Raw genomic sequence first — 24,778 nt, 5'->3', positions numbered from 1 at the left:
TTAAGTCCTTTATGATAGTTTCTAGCAATCTGCAATCCTTGATGTAAGTTTGAAGGGTCTATAGTTCCCAATTCTTTTCTCCTTGCCCATGCCTTTAATAGTAGGGAGATATTTGCAAGCTTCAAACTGCAAGAATCATTGGAATTTCGGAAGATGGTTATTTATGCATTGACTATCTCTGTAGCCATATCTTTCAACCTCTGTGAAGTGGACTATCAGATCTCAGGGATTTATTAACTTTCATCCCCATTAATTTTTCCAGTGCAATATTTTTAACTGGTATTAGAAAGCATTTGATACAGTGCCACATAGTGGTAGCTTAGCAAATTTGAAATGTTTAGGATGAATTTGCGAATCAAAATTTGTAGATGATACTTTTTAAACTAGGGAGAATCGCATATTGTGAGGATGACGCTGAGCAATTTCAGGGATATATTGACAAGTTGGCCAAATGGGCAGCCACCTGACAGGTGAATTTCAATGCAGAGAAACGTGTGATAATGCATTTTGGTAGAAGATATATGGACAGACATATAGGCTCAATGGTACAACTTCGAGGGGAGTATAGTAGAAGAACAACATTGGAGTTCATGTGCACAACCCTCTCAGCATGGCCAGGCAAGTTTAAACAATTGTTAAAGCGGCTAAATGGATCCTGGGGTTTATTAAAAGAGACATAGAGTATAAAACCAAGGAAATTATACAATACCTCCACAAATCAGACTTTATTTGGAGTATTGAGTTCAGTTCTGGGCACCTTATTTAAGAAAAGATATTAATGTCCTGGAGAGAGTTATTGCTTCCTGCCATAGAAACACTTAACTGATCCATTTACTATGGAATACTCTATAACTATTGCTCTTCTTCTTTCTACCCCACCAAACATGCTTAGTGCTGTGAACTTGTTTCTGGCTGTACTCTCCTGAGGCACCACTGCCTTCACTAATTTGAAAATGAAATACTAATGGCAAGCATGACAGGGTCAGGGGTCTCCTGAACTCCTTGTCTGGTTTTGTCAGACTACTAATTCTCCTGCTCAGGAATCTACAGCACAAAATACATCTAAAAACAAGTGAATAATTTTAAATTGATTAAAGTTAGAAATAGGGTTTCTGAGCATGGTAGAATATCTGGGAGACTATACGGGAGGTTCATGCATCAGATGAAGCTTACTAGTTTGTTATTCAGAATGAGAAATTTTCCATGCAAGGAAGGATTAGAAAAATTGGGCTTATTCTCTTTGGAGCAGTGAAGATTATCACGTGACCTTATTTAGGCATTCAAAATTATGAACAATTTTGACAGGGTAAGAAAGGATGTTCTGTTTCCACTAGTTGGTATATCAGTAACTAGGGAGTCACAATTTCAAGTTTGCCAGGAATGAGCTGACTTCTTTGCTCAGAGAATTATTAGGATTTGGAAAGCGCTGGCTGGGAGAATGATAGTGGCAGATCTTATATGAGCTTTCAAAAGAGAGGCTGGATATATATTTGAAAGTGATGAATTTGGCCTGCAGAGATAAGGCTGGAGGATGGGACTAGTGAAGTAGCACTTTCGGGAGCCAGTACAGACACGATGGGTCAAATGTGCTCCTTCGGTATTATACATTCTATGATTAATTTCTTTCAAGTCATCAATCTCCCTAGTCATTTGGATCTCAAATTCTGGAAGATTTCTTGTATCTTTCTCATAACAGTGATGAATTTGGCCTGCAGAGATAAGGCTGGAGGATGGAACTAGTGAAGTAGCACTTTCGGGAGCCAGTACAGACACGATGGGTCAAATGCGGTCCTTCGGTACTATACGTTCTATGATTCTATGATTAATTTCTTTCAAGTCATTTGGATCTCAAGTTCTGGAAGATTTCTTGTATCTTTCTCATAACAGACAAAAGGTAATCATTCAGCTTTTCTGACAGTTCTCTACTCCCCAACATAAATTATCCTGACTTTCCTCTTAATGGACCCACATTTTAGGCTAATGTTTCATTTTTATTTATCTGAAGAATCTTTCACAAAACATTATTATGCTTTTCCTTTCCTTATCGGCTTCTTGGGTCTCCTTTGCTGTATTCCAAAAACTTCCCAATCCTCAGCTTTATTACTATTTCCAGTCATTTTATGAGCCTTTTCTTTTAAACTTACAAAATACTAAACTTCCTTTGTCAACTATAGGCCTTTTTTTGACTTTTTGCACCTTGAAAGAATGTGTTGTTGCTGGAAGCCATGTAATAGTTCTTCAACGACTGTCCATTGCCTGAGCATAATCACACCTTTTAACATATTTCCCCAATCCAGCTGAAGCAATTTGTGCGTTATTCTTTAATAATTTTCCACAATAAAATTTAATACCCTTATTTAAGATTGAACAACTTCACTTTCAATAATAATGTAAACATTTTACCATATTGTGGTCATTCATCCTGAAAAGGTCCTTTCACAACTAGATTATTAATTAGCCATTTTCATCACATGTTATTACATCTAGAATAGCCTACCTCTAGTCAGCTCTTCAACATGCTATTCGAGAAAACCATCCCTAAGACGCTCTAGAAACCGGTCCTCCACAGCTTTAGTGCTCATTTGGTTTACCAAATGCAGATCAAAGTCACCCATGATAACTATGTTGTAAATGTTACAAGTTTCTCTCATCTACTGAATAATACAATGTCTCACACTACACTATTTGGTGGACTATAAATAACTCCGACCAATATCTACTGCCCCTTGCTGTTTCTTAGTTTTACCCATATTTCATTCATTTTTCTTCCATTCTGAGATCCTCCCATATTAAGAGTCCAATCCCATCTTGTATTATCAGCACCACTGCACTCCTTTTCCTCGTCTTTTCTGAATGTCAAATATTCTTGAATATTCAGTTGTCAGTGCTAGTCACCCATGCTGCCCATATTTCTGAAATAACAATTATATCATAATCATTTATCTTTATTTGTGTCTTTAGAATACCTATCTTGTTGCAAATGCTGCATGCATTCTGGTAGCATGTCCTTAACTTTGACTTTCAGACATAACTTCACATTCGAGACATACTTAATGCTCAGCTTCATTTTGACAGTTTTATAAACTCCCTAGCATCTTTTCAACTTCCTGTTACCAACTTTACTTTCCTTCGAATTTTGGTTACCCCTCAGATTCCCACATCCCTGACAAGCTAGTTTAAACAAACCCCAACAGCATAAGCAAATTTCCTTGTGAGAACATCAGTCCTAGCCTGTTAAGATGTAACCCGTACAGCTTGTATTGATCCTACCAAGCCAAAAACTGGTCCTGATGTCTCAGAATTCTGATGCCCTCCCTCCTTCGCCAGTTCTCAAGCAAGTGTTCAATCAGTTGATCCTCCTGTTCTTGCACTCACTAGCATGCAGCAAGGGAGCAATCCAGAGATTACTATCTTTGTTAACTCCCTGAAATCTATTCTAAAGACCTAATTTCTATTTCTATCTAGGTTGCTGGTACAAATGTGAACAACGACTGCTGGCTGATCCTCCTTCTCTTGAAGGATGTCATAGAGTTCTCGAGTCATACAGCATGGGAACAGACCCTGTGGTCCAACTCACCCATGCCTTGTTTTCCAAAACTGAACTAGTCCTATTTCCCTATGTTTGGTCCATGTCCCTCTAAAGCTTTCCTATTCGTGCACTTGTCCACATGCCTTTTAAATGCTGCAACTGTACCGGCATCTACCACCTCCTCTGGCAGTTCATTCCACACACAAACTACTGTCTGTGTGAAACAGTTGTCCCTCAGGTCCCTTTTAAATCTTTGCCCTCTCATCTTAAAACTATGCCCTCTAATTTTAAATTCAGGGAAATTATCTTTTCTATTCACCATATCTATGCCACTCATTCTTTTATAAAGCTCTATAAGGTCACCCTTCAGGGAAAACAGTCCTAGCCTATCCAGCCTCTCCTTAATACTTAAACACTCCAGTCCCGGTAACATTCTTGTAAATCTTTTCTGCACCCTTTCCAATTTAATAGTATCTTTCCTACAGCACAGCGACCAGAATTGTGTACAGTATTTCAGAAGTGGCTTCTTGTATAGCCTCAATATAATGTCCCAACTCCTACATTCAATGCTCTGACCAATGAAGACAAGCATGTCAAATGCCTTCTTCACCACTCTGTCTCCCTGTGATGCCACTTTCAAGGAACTACGCACCTGAACGCCTGGTTCTCTCTGTTTGACAACACTCCCAGGCCCTAACATTAATTGTGTAAGTCTTGTTCTGGTTTATCTTACAAAAATGCAACATCTCGCATTTATCTAAATTAAACTCTATCTGCCACTCCTCAGTCGATTGGCCCAGCTAATCACCTGAAGCCTTAATCCTGGCACCACGGAGCAGCAACATTCTATCCTGGAGTCATATTTCCTGCCACAAAAACACTTACCTGATCCCTTAATTATGAAATACCTTATCACTACTGCTCTCCCTTTCCTCTTTCTTCCCATCACACATCCTTGGTGCCATGAACTTTTCTCTGACTGCAAAGCCCCAAGAAACCATTGCCTTCACTACTTTTGAAAATGGAATACGAATAGCAAAGCACTCCTACATTCACTGCCTGATTTCTTACACTGCATGATATCAACCATTCTCCTGTCCAGAAATCTCCAACACAAAAGACACCTAAAGGTAAATGAATAATGTTTAATATAATTGAGGTCAAAAATAGGGTTCCTTAGCATGGTGACATATCTGGGCCATCATATATGGGGAGGTTCAGACAACAGTTGAAACTTACATCTCAGTAGGAAAAGGTGGGCATGGAATCATAAATGCTGTCAGTTATAAATAATCAAACTGTGTGTTAAATACCTATACTAATTTCTACTGACCTGTTATGCATATTTTGAGGAGAGAGATTACTTACCGTACATTGCAAATCCATGGAATGGAATGACACCTATGCAGAAAAAGCATATCAGTTAAGTATGACAAACAATAGATTTTTCTTTCATAATTTTTTTTTGGTTATCAATTTACTTATTGAACATACTGACTCAGTGTACAAGTATTGTGACTGTTAATTTCAATTGAGATATATTTATAACAAATGATTACCAAAGAACTGATATTGATTCCAAAATGTGAAAGATTACTTCAGTATGCCATAACTATTAAAAGCAATGACTGACAGTTACCAATTTAAATGCTGAGCTCAACAGCAGTATCCACAGAAAACAACACACAGAAAAAAAAAGAGGCTGCAAAATGCATATATTGTAATCAGTAAATATTACACGTGCTATTAAAGGAAATCTATCACACTCACCATTTGGAGGGTACACAACAGTATAATCTTCTAATGCAAACTTCCCTATTAAAATACACAAATGCAAAAATGTGAATAGAAAATATGCTTCAAAGGGGGCATCATAGCTTTAAAATAAAAACAGCGTCCCTTAGTCAGTCACAAATAACAATCATTTTAATCATTCAGAAATGTTACAATCATAGTGAAGACAGATGCAAAAATATGCAGATTTCATTATTTGATTTTAATACCTGAGACTTTCATGGACCATAAATGATTTTAAAAGGGACATGACTGACCCAAAACAGCTGCTGTGATCACATGACAAGCCCAGGGACCAAGCAGCAGCATCAAAATTACCAATTTAGTCAAGAGGCATTTAAATTCTGAGGAGTCAAAAAATGTGCATCTCTTGTTTTACTAACACTTACATGATAACTTCACATGTTGGATATGAAAGATTATTTGCAGTGCATTCAATTCAAAACTAAATGCAGCTAGACATGGAATTTACAAACAAGTAGCTTTCTTTGGGCGATACAGAGAGACAAAACAACACAAGACTGATAACAGAAAAGACACTGAAAGTTTTTCTCATTCCTTTGTCTCTCTATCTCTTAGAAAAGCCATTGTTCACCAAGAAATCAAGATTATCTGCATACTTCGGCACTCCTGAGAAACATCTAAATCCTCAAGTTTCACTCTTGAAAGTCAAGGACTCCAAAACATAAACTACAATGACTCTACTTCCTGTCTGTTCTGGACACCCCTCCCGACTCCTATGTTTGTGTATATATTTTATTATTTTTCTTGGGTTTCATAGATTATAAAACTCTAATCGCCTTCACTCAAGAAAGCATTGAAATTGAGTTTCTCTCATTTTGATCTGGTTAGCTAAAGTTTAATTTAAGAGCAATAGCTATGTACGAAAGAAGAAATAAAAATATTTGTTGCCCCGGACCAAGAAGGGATTTTAAGATTATACGCCTCACCTGTTGACATAAAAAAAACTTATGATACAAATAACTGAACAGACTTGTACCATTTTCTGACAGAAATAAATTATTTTAAGATTGCATACTGTTCTGAGTCACTTTGATATATAGGTTGCAACTAAAATCTGCATACTAATAAAGATCCTTTTATAAGCTCAATTATATAAAATGAACATAAAAACAAAGGAATAATATTCAGCTTGCTAAAATTTTCAGTAGATAGACATGTGACACAGAATATAATTGCAAACACACCTTCTTACCTCTGATATATGATTTGGGGGGAGAAGCACTGCTATAGCTGAAATGATCAAGAACTAGCGTGTCTCGAGAAAAGCATAATAGCACCTGGGAATCAAAAGAAGTATGTAAGTGTAAAATGTTGTAATAATAAATATAGAGATAAGATGACTGATTTCTTATTCAAGGGGGAAAGTATCAATTATCTAATGAGGAAAATTTCATTGAAATGTAATTTATTTATGACAGGCCCTGCCAAAGGTCTACCACCTCACTGAGTAAATGTAAACTAGCAGCATTTTATTTCTCTGCAATCTAGACATAATTGGAGGAACGTCACCATCATTTATGGAAGATAAACATATCGCTAAAGAAATTGAAATGCCAAACTGTAAAACTGTACTACGTACCTTGACATATGCCTATTTCATTTTCTCAAAGGTGTCAGGCAATGTAGCTTATATTTTTAAGTTCATAGCAAAGTGCTCTTCAGTTCTTCCTTTACTGGACCTCCTGGCAGTTAACAAGTCAGTCATCATGAACTCTTGTATTAACCTTGCCCAAACGGCACTCTCTTCTTCTACTATCTAAAGGTCTTAAATTGTATAAAGTGTACCGTGCTGTCCTGCTTTCCATCACAATACAAACTGAAAAACTGATTCCCACATACTCAATTTTAGTATTTGTTAGTTGGTCAGGCCTATTAGATATAGAGGAATTTTCCAGTTCAATTTTCCAATAACAAAGCATTTAGGTGCAAAAATCCTAATAATGTCTACAATTTAATTCACAGACTGTGTTCCATAATTTGCAACTTTTATAATGTTTGATAATTATGTTTCCAAGCTGTTCAAAGATTCAAGATTTTTTAAAGCAACTAATAAATTCAGTATGGCTTACATTTCAATCAATTTAAATGAGGTGACATCACCTTTCCCAGCTAGACAAAACAGACCTAATGTGCAACACTTAAGCACGACTATATTTCCAGATGTAGGTCACATGCAACAGCTTGATGTTTCCTCAGGAAAGCACTGCTTTTTTGTAAGGGCTTACTTCCAACTATTTGAAACAAAGGTTTACCACTTTGAAGAAGGTTTATTGCAATGAGTACAACATACAGTTTTGGCCCCCATACTTAAAGAAGGATGTAATTGCATTGGAAGCAGTTCAGAGAATGATCATTGGATTAATACCAAAAATAAAAGGTTTGTCTTATAAGCAGTTTAGTTCTATACTTACTACAATTTAGAAAAATGAGGGGAGATCTAATTGGAGTATAAAAGATGCTAAAGCAGATCAACAAAACAGATGTAAAGTGGAGGCTATCCCTTCTGAGGTTATCTAGGACAAGAAGTCATAGTTTTAGGATAAAAGGTGGCAGATTTAAAACAAAGATAAGGAGGTATTACTTCTCTTAAAGGGTCATGAATCTGTGGAGTTCACTAACCCAGAATGCAGTGAATGCCAGGACACTGAATAAATGTAATGAGGAGACAGATTTTTAATTAGTAATGGGTTGAATGGTTATGAGGACTGGACAGGAAAATGGAATTGAGGCCCAGATGAGATCAGCCGTGATCATATTAAATGATGGAGCAGCCTTGAGGGGCTGCATTGCCTACTTTTGCTCTGAGTTCATATGTTCTTATATTCAATAAACTATAATGTTAGTGCTAATATGGATTATACTAAATTTTGCAATACATTGGTAGAAGGGGCGGCACAGTGGCGAAGTGGTTAGCATTGCTGCCTCACAGCAGCAGGGACCCAGGTTCGATTCTAGCCTCGGGTGACTGTCTGCGTGGGGTTTGCATATTCTCCCCGTGTCCGCGTGGGTTTCCTCCGGGTGCTCTGGTTTGCTCCTACAATCCAAAGATGCGCAGGCCAGGTGAATTGGCCATACTAAATTGCCCATAGTGATAAGTGCATTAGTCAGAGGGAAATGGGTCTGGGTGGGTTACTTTTCAGAGTGTCGGTGTGGACTTGATGGGTCAAAGGGCCTGTTTCCACACTGTAGGGAATCTAATCTAATTTGTGAGAAGATTTGTAGCTCAGGTGCTCGTTGTTGTGGTTCTGTTCGCCGAGCTGGGAATTTGTGTTGCAGACGTTTCGTCCCCTGTCTAGGTGACATCCTCAGTGCTTGGGAGCCTCCTGTGAAGCGCTTCTGTGATGTTTCCTCTGGCATTTGTAGTGGTTTGAATCTGCCGCTTCCGGTTGTCAGTTCCAGCTGTCCGTTGTAGTAGTCGGTATATTGGGTCCAGATCGATGTGCTTATTGATTGAATCTGTGGATGAGTGAATCCACAGATTCAATCAATAAGCACATCGATCTGGACCCAATATACCTACCACTACAACGGACAGCTGGAACTGACAACCAGAAGCGGCAGATTCAAACCACTACAAATGCCAGAGGAAATATCACAGAAGCGCTTCACAGGAGGCTCCCAAGCACTGAGGATGTCACCTAGACAGGGGACGAAACGTCTGCAACACAAATTCCCAGCTCGGCAAACAGAACCACAACAATCTAATCTAATATCCAACAACACGTAAACAAGTTTTCCTCACACATTCATTTGGCCACAGAATAACGAAAAGCTTGCATTTGCAAACATTTCAAATATCCACGACCACTATTTCCTTAGTTGGTAGAGGTTCAGGATAGCAAGTTGAGTTATTAAATCCCCCTTATTCAATATTGTTACAATTTACCAATTAGGCCAATCTCAAAGGTTTCATCCATCCTTTTTTGTTGTAATAAAGCAATGTTTAAAATTTCATTTTCAACCCGTACTCTATTTTAGTACTTGTTAATTGGTCAGACCTATTAAAGCGCGCAGCTGAAGAACCCGAGGCACGACGGAGGTAGTGCCTCCCACCCGCCCTCCTCCTCTAACCTAATAATAAGATCCGTTGCAGTAAGGAGGTAAGTGCCGAATTTTGCTTGTTGTATTCTTTAGACCCAGTTTTTCTTAAAATAAAGGTTAGCTTTAGCGGGATGGCAGTGAAGGCAGTGCAATGTTCCTCCTGCAACATGTATGAGGTGAGGGATGCCATGGACGTCCCTGCTGATTACACTTGCAGGAAGTGCACCCATCTCCAGCTCCTCCAAGACCGTGTTAGGGAACTGGAGCTGGAGTTGGATGAACTTCGGATCATTCGGGAGGCAGAGGGGGTCATAGATCGGAGCTATAGGGAAGTAGTAACTCCAGAGATGGCAGATAGATGGGTGACAGTGAGGGGGACTGCGAGGAAGCAGCCAGTGCAGGGACCCCCTGTGGTCGTTCCCCTCAAGAACAAGTATACCGTTTTGGATACTTGTGGGGGGGACGACTTACCAGGGGTAAGTAACGGGGCTCAGGCCTCTGGCACGGAGCCTGTCCCCGCTACTCAGAAGGGAAGGGTGGAGAAGAGCAGAGCAATAATAATTGGGGACTCGATAGTTCGGGGCACAGATAGGCGGTTTTGTGGGAACGAGAGAGACTCACGTTTGGTATGTTGCCTCCCAGGTGCAAGGGTACGTGATGTCTCTGATCGTGTTTTCCGGGTCCTCAAGGGGGAGGGGGAGCAGCCTGAAGTCGTGGTCCATATTGGCACCAATGACATAGGTAGGAGTGCTGAGGATGTTAGACAGGCTTTTAGGGAGCTAGGTTGGAAGCTCCGAGTTAGAACGAACAGAGTTGTTGTCTCTGGTTTGTTACCCGTGCCACGTGATAGAGAGTCGAGGAATAGGGAGAGAGAAGAGTTAAATGCGTGGCTACAGGGATGGTGCAGGAGGGAGGGATTTCGGTACTTGGATAACTGGGGTTCTTTCTGGGGAAGGTGGGACCTCTATAGACAGGATGGTCTGCACCTGAACCTGAGGGGCACCAGTATCCTTGGGGGGAGGTTTGCTAGTGCTCTTGGGGGGGGTTTAAACTAACTCTGCAGGGGCATGGGAACCCAGACTGTAGCTTTAGGGTGCAGGACCTGGAGTGTAGGGAGGGTAGGAATATGGCATCAATCTTAAAGGATGGTGCCTGTAAACAGAAGAGTGGCTTGAAGTGTGTATACTTTAATGCCAGAAGTATACGAAATAAGGTAGGTGAACTCGCAGCGTGGGTTGGTACCTGGGACTTCGATGTTGTGGCTATTACGGAGACATGGCTAGATCAGGGACAGGACTGGCTGTTGCAGGTTCCAGGGTTTAAATGTTTTAGTAGGGTCAGAGGTGGGGGTAAAAGAGGGGGGGATGTGGCTTTGCTTGTCAAAGATAGTATTACAGCGGTGGAAAGGAAGATGGATGAAGATTTGCCATCTGAGGTAGTTTGGGTTGAGGTTAGGAATAGGAGAGGTGAGGTCACCCTGTTAGGAGTCTTTTACAGGCCTCCTAATAGTCCTAGAATCGTTGAAGAAAGGATTGCGAAGATGATTCAGGAGAAGAGTGACAGTAATAGGGTGATTGTTATGGGAGACTTTAACTTTCCTGATATTGATTGGGAAAGCTATAGCTCAAGTTCGTTAGATGGGTCAGTGTTTGTGCAATGTGTGCAGGAGAGTTTCCTGACACAATATGTAGATAAGCCAACAAGAGGTGAGGCCATACTGGATTTGGTTCTGGGTAACGAACCAGGCCAGGTATTAGAACTAGAGGTAGGTGAGCACTTTGGGGACAGTGACCACAATTCGGTGATTTTTACTCTAGTGATGGAGAGGGATAAGTGTGTACTACAGGGCAAGAGTTATAGCTGGGGGAAGGGAAATTATGATGCGTTGAGGCATGACTTAGGATGTGTGGATTGGAAAAGTAGATTCCAAGGCAAGAGCGTAATTGATATGTGGAACTTGTTCAAGGAGCAACTATTGAGTGTCCTTGATAAGTACGTACCTATCAGGCAGGGAGGAAAGGGTCGTGTGAGGGAGCCGTGGTTTAATAAGGAGTTGGAATCCCTTGTTAAATGGAAGAGGGCGGCCTTTGTAAAGATGAGGCGTGAAGGTTCAATAGGGGCGATTGAGAGTTATAAGGTAGCCCGGAAGGACCTGAAGAGAGAGCTAAGAGCAGCAAGGAGGGGACATGAAAGGTCCTTAGTTGGTAGGATTAGGGAAAACCCTAAGGCTTTCTATAGGTATGTTAGGAATAAAAGAATGACTAGGGAAGGAATAGGTCCAATCAAGGATAGTAATGGGAAGTTGCGTGTGGAGGCTGAAGAGATTGGGGAGGCGCTGAATGAATACTTTTCGTCGGTATTCACTCAGGAACAGGACATTGTTGTCGATATGAATACTGAGGCACGAATAAGTAGAATGGATGGCTTTGAGATATGTAGAGAAGAGGTGTTGGAAATTCTGGCAAGGGTGAAAATAGATAAGTCCCCTGGGCCTGATTGCATTTATCCTAGGATTCTCTGGGAAGCAAGGGAGGAGATTGCAGAGCCATTGGCCTTGATTTTTGTGTCCTCTTTGTCTACAGGAGTAGTGCCAGAGGACTGGAGGCTAGCAAACGTGGTTCCCTTGTTCAAGAAGGGGAGTAGGGATAATCCTAGTAACTATAGGCCAGTGAGTCTCACTTCTGTTGTGGGCAAAGTCTTAGAGAGAATTGTAAGGGATAGGATTTATGCACATCTGGATAAGAATGATGTGATCAAGGATAGTCAGCATGGTTTTGTGAAGGGCAGGTCGTGCCTCACAAACCTTATTGAATTCTTTGAGAAGGTGACGAAGGAGGTAGATGAGGGGAAAGCAGTAGATGTGGTATATATGGATTTTAGTAAGGCGTTTGATAAGGTCCCCCATGGTAGGCTACTGCAGAAAATACAGAGATATGGCATTGAGGGTGAGTTGGAGGTTTGGATTAGGAATTGGCTCTCTGGAAGAAGACAGAGAGTAGTAGTTGATGGCAAAGGTTCATCTTGGAGTGCCGTCACTAGTGGTGTTCCGCAAGGATCTGTTTTGGGACCATTGCTGTTTGTCATTTTTATAAATGACCTGGAGGAAGGGTTAGAAGGTTGGGTGAGCAAGTTTGCGGATGATACGAAAGTCGGAGGAGTTGTAGACAGTGAGGAAGGATATGGCAGGTTACAGCGGGATATAGAGAAGCTGCAGAGCTGGGCAGAAAGGTGGCAAATGGAGTTCAATGTAGCTAAGTGTGAAGTGATTCACTTTGGTAAGAGTAATAAAAAGATGGATTACTGGGCTAATGGTAGACTACTTGGTAGTGTGGAAGAGCAGAGGGATCTTGGTGTCCATGTACACAGATCTCTGAAAGTTGCCACCCAGGTAAATAGTGCAGTGAAGAAGGCATATGGCGTACTGGCTTTTATTGGTAGAGGAATTGAGTTCCGGAGTCCTGAGGTCATGCTGCAGTTGTATAAGACTCTGGTGCGGCCGCATCTGGAATATTGTGTGCAGTTTTGGTCGCCATACTATAGGAAGGATGTGGAGGCACTGGAACGGGTGCAGAGGAAGTTTACCAGGATGTTGCCTGGTATGGTAGGAAGATCCTATGAGGAAAGGCTGAGGCACTTGGGGTTGTTTTCTTTGGAGAAAAGAAGGTTTAGGGGTGATTTGATAGAGGTGTACAAGATGATTAGAGGGTTAGATAGGGTTGACAGTGAGAACCTTTTTCCACGTATGGAGTCAGCTATTACAAGGGGGCATAGCTTTAAATTAAGGGGGGGTAGATATAGGACTGATGTTAGGGGTAGGTTCTTCACTCAGCGAGTCGTAAGATCATGGAATGCCCTGCCAGTAGCAGTAGTGGACTCTCCCTCTTTATGGGTATTTAAGCGGGCATTGGATAGGTATATGGAGGATAGTGGGTTAGTGTAGGTTAGGTGGGCTTTGATCGGCGCAACATCGAGGGCCGAAGGGCCTGTACTGCGCTGTATTGTTCTATGTTCTATGTTCTATCAGATATTGAGGAGAAAGGGCTTGACGTAGTTCCGAATAACAAATGCCAAGAATTCATGGCTCTACTGAGATTTCTATATGAGACAGTCTCACATGTATTCAATTTGATTTCAAATGAGATCCAAATCCAAGAATACTGTCAAATCAAGTTTGAAATGTGCTGAAAGAAGTGGTCTGAGCCATCTGTACATTTTGTGAATTTAACTGAAATTGAGCTAAATGTTCCAACGCATCCATTTTAAACATTTACATTACAACCACAAGGATAGGACCTTGGTGCTGAGCTAAAGATCAGTTAAAACCAGACTGAATGAACATCTGCCCAACTAGCATGCAAACTGCAGCTACCTGTCCCAGACTGCAGTATAAATACTGCAAAAATTCTAAATAGCATATCCTTGAAAGAATAAAAATGAAAAAAGTTTATGGAAAGAGCTCCACAACAAGTAGTAAGCACTTCCTTTTATTTGTATAATTTAGAGGGTCAAAACTTCAATTAAACTTTCCTCTTAAAAGAACTGCTATAATAGAACATAGATAGAACATAGAAAAGTACAGCACAGAACAGGCCCTTAGGCCCACGATGTTGTGCCAAGACTTAATCCTAATGTAAAATATAGTAACAACCTACGCACCCCTCAACTCACTGCTATCCATGTGCATGTCCAGCAGTCGCTTAAATGTTCCCAATGACTTCGCTTCCACCACCTCAGCTGGCAACTCATTCCATGCATTCACAACTCTCTGCGTAAAGAATCTACCTCTGATGTCTCCTTTGTACCTTCTTCCTAATATCTTCAAACTATGACTTCTCGTACCAGTCAAACCTACCCTGGGCAAAGGTCTCTGGCTATTGACTCTATCTATTGCTCTCATTATTTTGTACACCTCGATCAGGTCTCCTCTCTTCCTCCTTCTCTCCAGAGAGAAAAGTCCGAGCTTATTCAACCTTTGTTCATAATGCAAGCCCTCCAGTCCAGGCAGCATCCTGGTAAACCTTCTTTGCACCCTCTCCAAAGCCTCTGTATCTTTCCTATAGTAGGGCAAGCAGAACTGGACATATTATTCCAAGTGTGGTCTCACCAGGGACTTGTAGAGCTGCAGTAATACCTCGATACCCCTATTAATGAAAGCCAAAACACCATATGCTTTCTTAACAACCCTATCCACTTGGGTGGCAACTTTGAGGGATCTATGTACTTGCACATTCAGATCTCTCTGTTTCTCCACACTGCCAAGAATCCTGCCTTTAATCCTATATTCAGCATTCGAGTTCAATCTTCCAAAATGCATCACTTCGCATTTATCCAGGTTGAACACCATCTGCCATTTCTCAGCCCAGCTCTGCATCGTGTCTATGTCGCACTGCACTATGCAGTAGCCCTCTATACTATCGACGACACCTCCAACCTTTGTGTCATCTGCAAATTTACTAACCCACCCCTCAACCAAGTCATTTATAAAAACTACAATGAACAGAGGCCCAAGAACAGAGCCTTGCGAGACCCCACTCAACACTGTCTTCCAGGCAGAATACTTTCCATCTACAACCACTCTCTGCCTTCTGTCAGCCAGCTAATTCTGAATCGAGATAGGCAAATCTCCCTGTATCCCATACTTCCTGACTTTATGAATGAGCCTACCATGGGGAACCCTATCAAATGCTTTGCTGGAGTTCATATACACCACATCCACTGCTCGGCCATCGTCGACCTGTCTTGACACCTCCTCAAAGAACTCAATAAGATTTGTGAGGTATGACCTGCCCCTCTCAAAGCCATGCTGACTGCCTTTAATCACACTATGCTTTGCCAAATAGTCATAAATCCTACCCCTCAGAATTCTTTCCACAACTTTGCTGACCTGGTCTGTAATTGCCAGGGATTTCCCTATTACCCTTCTTGAAAAGTAGAACAACATTCGCCTCCTTCCAATCCTCCGGTACAACTCCCGTGGAGAGTGAGGAAGCAAATATCCTCGCCAGCGGCTTAGCAACCTCCTTTCCTGCCTCCCGGAGCAGCCTAGGATAAACCTGGTCTGGCCCTGGGGACTTATCAATCTTAATGTTTTCCAAACTTTCTAGCACATAATTTTCACCAAGCTTGATCTTGTCAAGACTGTATCCCAGCTCCTGTAAGTTTTCATTTACAACAAATTCCCTTTCCTTGGTGAAAACCGAAACAAAAAACTTATTTAGGGCTTCCCTATCTTCTCAGGCTCCACGCACAAGTTCCCTCCGCTATCCCTGATCGGCCCTACCTTCTCCCTGATCATTCTCTTATTCCTCACATATGAGTAAAACACCTTTGGATTCTCCCTAATCCTTCTTGCCAAGACTTTTTCGTGCCCCCTCCTGGCTCTCTTCAGTCCATTTCTGAGCTCCTTTCTAGCAAGCCTGTAATCCTTTAAAGCTGTGCTTCAATGGTTTAGATTCATCTGAAATATTTCAACTGACCTGATACAAATAATCTTCAAAAACAAAATAGTAGTCATCATTGCTAGCTGTAAGTTTCACATCCTAGAAGAAGAAAAAGGAAATTGATCAGAAATAACAGAAACTCAGGATACATTTTGAAAAAATTGCTCTATAAACTGTCATTTTTAGGCAGGGGTGGTTGAGGGCAGTGAGAAAGGGGATGAATACACTATTACAACCGGGTGAAGGGGGGGATTAGTCTCTCTTTTTTATAACTCTTTTGATTGGTAGCAATTATTTTCAAGTCAGTTTGGCACTTAGCCATACTATAGTTTGATTAAAACATACTAGTCAAGACTAAGGAGCCATTTATAAGGTTTCCTTGAACAAAAGAAGGAATTTTATTACTTATTGACCCTAAGTACAAGAATAAAGTGTGAACAAATAAATAGTTTAAGGCTATACTGTCTAGATTTTAGAAAAATTAGAGGAAATCTAACTGAGGTATAGAAGACCCATGAGAAAGACTGACAAAGTAAAACTGGTGTTGCCCCTTGTAGGACAATCCAGAGTGAAAGTCATAGCTTTAGGATAAGGAGTAGCAGATTTAAAACAAAGATGAGGAGGAATTACTGCTCTCAAAGGGCCATGAATCTGTGGAATTCACTACTTCCAGAGTCCGATGGATGCTGGGACATAAAATCAACTTAAGGAGGAGATAGATTTTTAATTAGTAAGGGGTTGAAAGATTATGGAGATTGATCAGGAAAGTACAGATGAAGTCAAGATGAGACCAGCCATGATTGTGTTGAATTACCTACTCCTGCTCCTAGGTTTAGTGTTTTATGTGACACCAAGGACACATACAAGCACAGGTATAAAGCTTTAAAAGGGAAAGGTAAAACTTAAAAAATGCAGTTTAAAACGTTCTTATAGTCTTTGAGTCTGTATAGTTGAACATGAGACCATCGCTGTATAGCTGAGACCTCGTATTCTCCACAATAATGAAATTTGTAGAGTTGTTTAGATTTGAAGAGTCATATCTGACTCATAATGTTAACTCTATTTCACTCTCCATAGTTGCTGACAGATCTGCTGAGTTTCTCCAAAGTTTTCCAACTTATTTCAGATTTCCAGCAATCCCAGTATTTTGCTTTTACTCAGAGAAATAATTCGCCGATAGGAACAGTCTTTCCCCTCTTTTTTTTTTCTCTAAAATCCCTCTTATCAAAGATTGAGAAGTGAAACCCAATGGAAAGCCTCATCACCATCAGAATCTAGAAAAGCAATTTCTGCTGCCCATAATTGATACAGGAAACTATCCCAGCGCCAGCAGCCTTTGTGCAAAGTGATTTTAGCTATGGAACTGTATTTTTTCTGAATTTAGCTGTTACATTCTCAAAGTGCAGAAATTTTATACTTTTTCCCAAAATCAGAGGTTGTGTACACTTGTGTTTCCAAGAAGTGTAGTTCTACATACTTGCAATGATTAAACCTTTTGTTAACAATTTTTAAACATTTGCTTAAGTTTTGTTTCTGAACAAAATAATTCTTTATTGATTATTTAAGGGATCTGACTGGGAGGTGAGGTGTACCGTCAATAACTGCGGCTGATGACTTTGTTAGGCAAACTAAGACACAGGAGCAGAAATTAGGCCATTCAGCCCATCGACTCTCCTCTGCCAATCAATCATGGCTGATAAGTTTCTCAATCCCATTCTTCCGCTTTCTCACTATAATCCTTGAGAATCAAGAACCTATCTATCTCCATCTTAAATATACTCAATGACCTGGCCTCTGCAACCTTCTGTGGCAGTGAATTCCATAGATTCACCATTCTCTGGCTAAAGAAGTTTCTCCTTATCTCCGTTCTAAGAGATCTTCCCTTTAAAATAAAGCTGTGCCCTCAGGTCCTAATCTCAACCTCTGAGGCATAGCACAGATACAATGCAGCCCATTCCTCCTATAGTGAAGCAGCTGATTGACCTGCTGAAGATGAGGCTTGAATGTTTAGATTGGCGCAATACAGTTCAGACAAAGTGCACTGGATAAACTTTGCATGCTGTCCCCTGCACATCAGTAGCAAACAAAGAGTGAATGTGATAGATACTAAAAAGCTGGGAAAATAGCAGTCTTCTGAGCAGAATGAACATCAACTCCAATATAATGAAAAGATGCAACATTGGATGCAACAGGACTAGTCTGACTGAGAAACCACAGCCGCTCTTCGTACACACTTCCACCCTTGCTCTCATAACTCCACAAAAAAATAATTTCTCCCTTTACAATGCCTCAGCCAGGGATGGAAGATGAATAGAGCTATAATGAATATACATAGTCACTTGCAGCTGGCAATTAAAAGACTGACCTTACATGAGAAGTAAGGGTTCAATTAAATTAGGCATCTCATGTTGAAACATCGGCCACAAGTGTGCAAGAGGGCTGTCACAGGTCCCAGATTCCTTCATTCCTTGATACCCAGCTATGCCACTTGTGGGAAAAGGGCAAAAGATCATTTTTTTCATACCTTATAGATGAGGTTATCAATTAAAAGATCATGTTGAATCACATTTGACTTCAGTTGCTCATAATACAAAGAATCCTGTAAAAAAAAAGAAAAATAGTCAACACTTCAATCACAAAAATAATATATTTAATAAAGTTCAAAATATCTTATAAATGTTATGGAAAAGCTGAACAGACTGCAGGGCACAAGTTTTTTTCCCACCCTGCAGTTTGAATAATTCTCACTATGATGACGAGTACAAGAACATCACAAATATTTTGACACTGTGGCTGTTTCTATAAGCTCATAAGACTGAGATTTTTCCAAAATTTAAACATTTTCACCTAATTGCACAAGTGAGGAATGCAGTTATTTACCTAAAATTTGCTGGGTTTGGACAGGTTGTACTGCTGTAACGCGTGCTTCACCAACATGAATTGGCTACAACACGATTGACGAATTGTGGACACTGTTTGGATAACACAAACTTTCTACTAACAGGTATAGCGATTTTCTATTAGCGAAACTCCACAGTGCGATTTTCTAAAGCGCGAGTTTGCAGAGGAACACAACTGTCATGTTATAGCAGAACAATTTGTAGAAATTAATTTTTTTAAAAAAAGAAGCCTGCTCTATTGAAAAGTTAATTGGTCAAATGATGACCTTACGATTAGGAAGGTCATTCATCTTCATGTGTCTGTGTCTGAAGAAATGTATGTGTTTAACTAAATGACAACTCAGCAGCAATGGACTAAACTATCGCAGAACAGTTCCGGTCCAGGAAGCTGATGAATGGACCTGGAGGTCTACTTGTAAGGCAGGTATGACATAGGACATTTTGATAAAAACAAGTCAAATAAAAGAATTCACTATAGTAGATTGATGAATTGAAATGAAAATTAGAAGAGAGGGAGGCTGTTGTGGAGAGGTTGTTGAAATAACTTGAGGAGATGAGGAACCAGAAGAACATTTGTTAGAAAGGGAGAAATGGTGCAAGTGACAGCAATTTGTTAAAAGTCAATGTGTCAATAATCAAGCGTAACATGACAGTCTGAAAAAAAAAGGAACTTAAGCAATGTTGCAGCACTAAGGAAGCAGAAAAACAGTGCTCAGACCTCAAAATAGCAGATCAGTGTCTGGTCAAAGGCTACTGGGAGGAGAATATAATCCATGTCAGGATAAGGTGGACAAGCTGTGGGAGGCTTCGAAGTGAACAAGAGGGAGGTCGGGGTTGGGGAGGGCCTCACATTTATCCACACTTTACTGCCATGCATTTGCCCACTCACTCAGCATGTCCAAATCTCTGTATTCCTCTCACAGCTCAACCCAGCTTTGTGTCATTTGCAAATTTTGAGTTATTGCATTTAGTTCCCTCATCTAAATTATTAGCACACATTGTGAACAAGTGGAGTCCTAATACCGAACCCTACAGTACCCCACGAATCACTGCCTGCCATTCAGAAAAAGATTCCCTTATTCCCACTGTTTCTTTCTTGCCTGCTAAACAATTTTCTATCCATCTTAATACACTACCCCAATCCCTTGTACTTTAATTTTACACATTAATCTCTTAAGTGGGACTTTGTTGAAAGATTTCTAAAAGTCCAAATAAAACACATCCACTACCTTCCCTGATCAACTCTACCTTGAATACAATTCCTTGAAGAATTCCAGTAGATTTGTCAAGCATGATTTTCCTTTTGTAAATTCGTGCTTACTGATTCAATCCCTGTTTTCTAAGTACCTTGCTATAAAATCCTTGATAATGGACCATACCTCTCTACCAATGTCAGACTGTGTAGTTCCCTGGTTTCTCATGGCTGATACATTTCCTAAATTATACTTTGGGAAGGACCCATACAGGCATTTCCAGGAGTTGAATCAGACGGCTATCCTCCATAATTTGACAAGGAGCCGGAGAACAGAAAGTGTTGTTATTTACTTTATCCAGTAGCCTGTTTGCCAGCCTCCACACATCTAAACAGGGAACAAGGGAATAGGCTGCACTTCAAATAGTTGCCATGAGTAGCACTTAAGGAACACCATCCAAGTTTTTTGATAATCTCCAGCAAGAGCCGAACGAGTCCCCTGCCTCGTATTTGGTGTGGGCTACTTACGAGATGGCCATTCCGGGGTTCCCAAATGCAGAAATGACTTTACAGACATCACCTTAGCTCAGTGGTTGAGGAATCTGATAGGCCAATACCTCCTGTATATGAGGGCAATGTTTGGAATTATTCACATCTACAATCACTATTAATATGGAAACTGCAGTGTTAAGAAAAATGAACTTTTGTTTCAAAAATAGACAATGGGGCCAGAACAGATGTCTAAGAGAAGGTGTGTGAAATGAAAAGTTCTATCCTCATGGCATGGAAACAAGATGTGAGGAATAGAGGGGACAATGGGGTACCCAGAGTAGAAGGGGAATGCTGTAAGTGTGGGAAAAAGAGATGTGTAAATTGTGTAAAAAGGGGCACTTCAACTGGGAATGCAGGGCCCCCAAGGGAATTTTTCTCAAAAAATGGGGAGAAGAAAGGAGGCAGGCTTGATTTCTGAAAGAAAGAGGACCTATTCTGGAAGTAGCTGAATTCAGAAATATGGATGGGGAAGATCCATACCCAGAGTAGTGCCCAGTCCTCTTGAATATGCAGGGCCAAATATCTAAGCTGATGGGGTACTCTTCACATGAGTTTATAACAGATGGATTCCTGCAAGTCCCTAGAGATTTCCAAATACTGACCTTGTTGCACCAATAAACATGCGAGGTGAACTAACATAAATTCCTTCATGATCTATGGGAGTTGTTGTAGAAATTGTACAAACAAGGAGTCTGTAACAATGGGAATAGATACCAGTAAATAATTTGTTGCTGATGCCAGACAAAACAGGAGATGAGGTAATGGTACAGAACTAAATAAGGGTAGAAGGCTTTGAGTCCTTGTACAGGGGCACATAATGTATTATGGACAACACTAGTCCCACGGTCAACGCATTCAACTGACTATCCATACCAAATGGCTGCAAATCAACCAAATGAAGGCATCTATGCTAAACCTGAACACAGGAAGGGTGATTGGCTGCACATCCAGAAATGAAGCCAACTCCTCAATAAGCCAGATGATTTGGAACGAGGAGAATCCTCAATTCCACTTGAAAGGAGTACTCAGAAATAGAGGCTGTCTTAAATTTCATGTTGAATTGCAATGGCAAGGCTCATGCTGTGAGACCTTAGCCAGTCTTTTTGTAGGAGAATGAAGTGTCTGCAGATTATGACTGAAACCATGGTCATTCCTGTGGTGGAGTGAATTTGTTCAAAAGGGAGGATGATTCTGCTTGCAAGATCCCTGGAGTAATATTTAGATCTAACAATGGAATGTGTCAGAACAAATAAATTCACACTAATTTGGAAAAGAGGACCATTTGCATCCAGCATGAAGCTGTTGAGCTCAGACTACTAAAATTTGTGAATCCCACTGGACCACTGAAATTGTGACCCATCCTTCAATCTGCACAGAACTCAAGTTAGAGGTCAATTGCCGCCATGTATAATGTCAAGACAAAGCAGTGGATGTAATAACCAAATAAACGGAGGTTGAAACACTCAGATATAGCACGGTGGATAATTTTGGAATCTGGATAGCTAATCTATGTTTGGAAACAAAAACAGAAATTGAAGAAACTCAGTAGGTCTAGCAGTATCTATGGAGAGCAAGCAGAGGTAACATTTCAAATTTAGTAACCCTTCTTCTACTTAACATTTTAATTTCTTCTGATCCAATCAGATTGCAGACACTGGTTATGAAAATGCTTCATATTTAATCATTTTTCTGGTCTTAAGTTTGAAGGATTGTACAAATGCCAAGAATACTTTTTGAAAGGTCAATGAAATGATTTGCATTTGAACGATTTTTGCACAGGCGTTTCCTGGAAACTACATAGTTATAGATTATTGCTGGTCACGGTTGCTCAAACTCACTTCAAAGAAAACACCTGACTGTTTTACACAGCTACTCTATTTGAACAATGTTTGCAAGTTTGGAATGTGTGTTTGGATTTCTTACTTGGGGAAAGCCTATCACAAAACAAGCTGCTCAACTCATTCTGAAACACCTTCAAACTGATTTTTGCAGTCAGTCTTCTAGAAAAATAATACTTTAATATTGTATTTCCTGAGCAAGACCCCAGAAACAACATACATGATTTTAACTTGATCACGTGCAAAACAGCAGATTTTCAGACTTCAGAACATTTAATGCTTTGTCCTGTTTGCCATCAAGAATTACCACAATTGACTAGATAGATTTTTCTTAATGATTCTCTGCAAAGTGAAGTCCCCTTTACCTGAAATGTTTCTGCATATTTGTGTAAAAGCAAAATATTGTGGATGCTGGAAGTCTGAAAAAACAAGAAATTGTTAGAGAAATTCAGCAGGTCTGGAAGCATCCATGAAGAAAAAAAGTTATTGTTTCATGTCCAATATGACTCTTCTGCTTCTTTTGAACTCTTCAGAAGAGTCATACTGAACTTAAAACATTGACTCAGTTTCTCTTTCCACATATGCTGACAGATCTGTTGAGGTTCTGCAGAATTTTCTGTATTTAATGTATGCTTGTGAGAGTTTTAAATTATTTACAGGATTAAACACTTTTGATTTCATCATACAAATTGTGTGTACTAACCAAATGTTCACCTTCACTACATAGGTTTTGCTTCATAATGAATTGACAATTCTGTGTTTATTTAAGAAACCTAGGAGAAGGACCGTTTTTGCTCTACTTCTAATATAGAGAAAACACACAATTTACTGGGGCTAGGGTAAAATATTTTTTAATTTATGTTGTGACCCTGTGGATCGTGGGACTCGAGGCATAATACACCATAAATAGTGCATTTCAGACATGAAAGAATTAAGAAAATAAATAAATTGCAATCATAGAAATCAAATAGTTGAATATTTAAACTCAATAAAGCTAACAAATTACTTCACTGCCCAGGTTTAAATAGAAAGAACATTATGCAACATAAATTGAGTTGATATTGATCATTGTAAGCTCCCACTTTACAATATCAATTTCCCTTATCATAAGCATAATTTCTAAGGGGCAAGAGATTCATCAACAGAGTAAGACTTCAAGTCAGAATTTTACTTAATAATCAAAATAAAAATGATAACTTTTCTTGAAAGACAACTTTTTGAATAAAATATGTGCTTTTTACTCAAAAAATTCTTATTATATTCATTATCTAAGTGATATAAAGCTCATAAGCACAAACAATCTCTGAAATGCCTCCAGTCCCATTGCATCAATCACATGTTTGAGCATCTCTAATCATTTCCGTGTATCTCTCATCACATGCAAACCCCTTTCAGGCCCCAACATACTTCCTTCTGTATCCATCCATGGATAATAGTATTTCTTAAGTGTAACTTACAATTGAGTGTTACAGTTAAGCATTTCAGGGAGTTAAGGGGAGAAAAGGAACAGCATGTTCTGTGGCTTTTGCCTCCAGAAATTGATTTTTACTCTGCACAAGAAGAAGCTGCCTAATTGGTGAGTATTGACTAAGAGACTAAGGTTTATTTTATTCCTGATGTTCAAATTGTATAACTGCTGGTAGCAAGGTTAATAAAACATATTAAAATACAACCAAAAATAAAAGTTGAATGCAATAATTAATTAGTTTTTTTAGAACACATTAAAGGATGGCAGGTACTGCGTCCAATTTTGAATGCCCAGTTATAGGAAGGATATAATTAAGCTGAAGAGAGTTCAGAAAAGATTTACCAGGATGTTGCCAGGTATGGAATGTTTGAGTAATAAAGAAAGGCGGTATCGGTTGTGACTTTTTTCACTGCAGAGGTTGAGAGGTAACCCGATGGAAGTTTATAAAATAATGAGGGGTATAGATAGATAGAGTGAATGTAGTTGTCTTTTCCCTAGGATTGGGGATTTCAAGTCTAGGCATATTTTTAAGGTAAGAGGAGAGAGATTTAAAAGAAACATGAAGATCAAATTCTTTTTAGACAGACGGTGATTCACGTGTGGAATGAACTTGCTGAGAAAGTGGTGGATGTGAGTACAATTATAACATTTCAAACACATTTCAATAAGTACATAAAGATTTGGAGGGATATGGGCCAGGAGCAAGCAGGTGGGACTTTTTTAGTTTGGGATTACGTTTGGCATGGACCGGTTGGACCAAAAGATCTGCTTCCTTTCTATATGACTCCATGACTCTATGATAGGCGATGTGTCATAGTTGAAGCATGTACATATGCCTGGATAAAAGGGGAAAGCAAGGGCTGCAGATGCTGGAGATCAGAGTGTGGTGCTGGAAAAGCACAGCAGGTCAGGCAGCACCTGAGGAGTAGGAGAATCGACATTTTGAGCGAAAGCCCTTCATCAGGAAGGGCCTTTGCACGAAACATCGATTCTCCTGCAC

At 40.0% G+C, this 24,778-nt stretch overlaps 1 protein-coding gene and 1 long non-coding RNA gene across 5 annotated transcripts in view; one reads left to right on the top strand and one right to left on the bottom strand.

Moving 5' to 3' along the window:
• LOC140469882 (uncharacterized) overlaps positions 1 to 6,328 on the top strand; it is a 79,489-nt gene extending 73,161 nt beyond the window's left edge. The window contains exon 3 of the long non-coding RNA XR_011956243.1: positions 5,903 to 6,328. This is a non-coding gene — a long non-coding RNA (uncharacterized lncRNA). The remainder of the gene's footprint in view (positions 1 to 5,902) is intronic.
• Positions 1 to 24,778, bottom strand: part of tbc1d19 (TBC1 domain family, member 19) — a 138,792-nt gene that overhangs the window by 26,027 nt on the left and 87,987 nt on the right. For 3 of the 4 annotated variants that reach the window (XM_072566429.1, XM_072566269.1, XM_072566459.1), the window contains 5 exons: positions 18,353 to 18,427; positions 15,865 to 15,927; positions 6,540 to 6,624; positions 5,300 to 5,344; positions 4,898 to 4,930 (listed from right to left, as the gene is read on the bottom strand). In XM_072566429.1, the coding sequence (XP_072422530.1) occupies positions 4,898 to 4,930; positions 5,300 to 5,344; positions 6,540 to 6,624; positions 15,865 to 15,927; positions 18,353 to 18,427 (301 nt within the window). The remainder of the gene's footprint in view (positions 1 to 4,897; positions 4,931 to 5,299; positions 5,345 to 6,539; positions 6,625 to 15,864; positions 15,928 to 18,352; positions 18,428 to 24,778) is intronic. The other variant, XM_072566348.1, reaches the window with a different exon arrangement.

Source organism: Chiloscyllium punctatum, chromosome 1 (genome assembly GCF_047496795.1).
Source record: "Chiloscyllium punctatum isolate Juve2018m chromosome 1, sChiPun1.3, whole genome shotgun sequence".
Classification (NCBI taxonomy): Eukaryota; Metazoa; Chordata; class Chondrichthyes; order Orectolobiformes; family Hemiscylliidae; genus Chiloscyllium; species Chiloscyllium punctatum.
The sequence above is the reverse complement of the archived record's forward strand: the minus strand, read 5'-3'. Positions and strand labels throughout refer to the sequence as shown.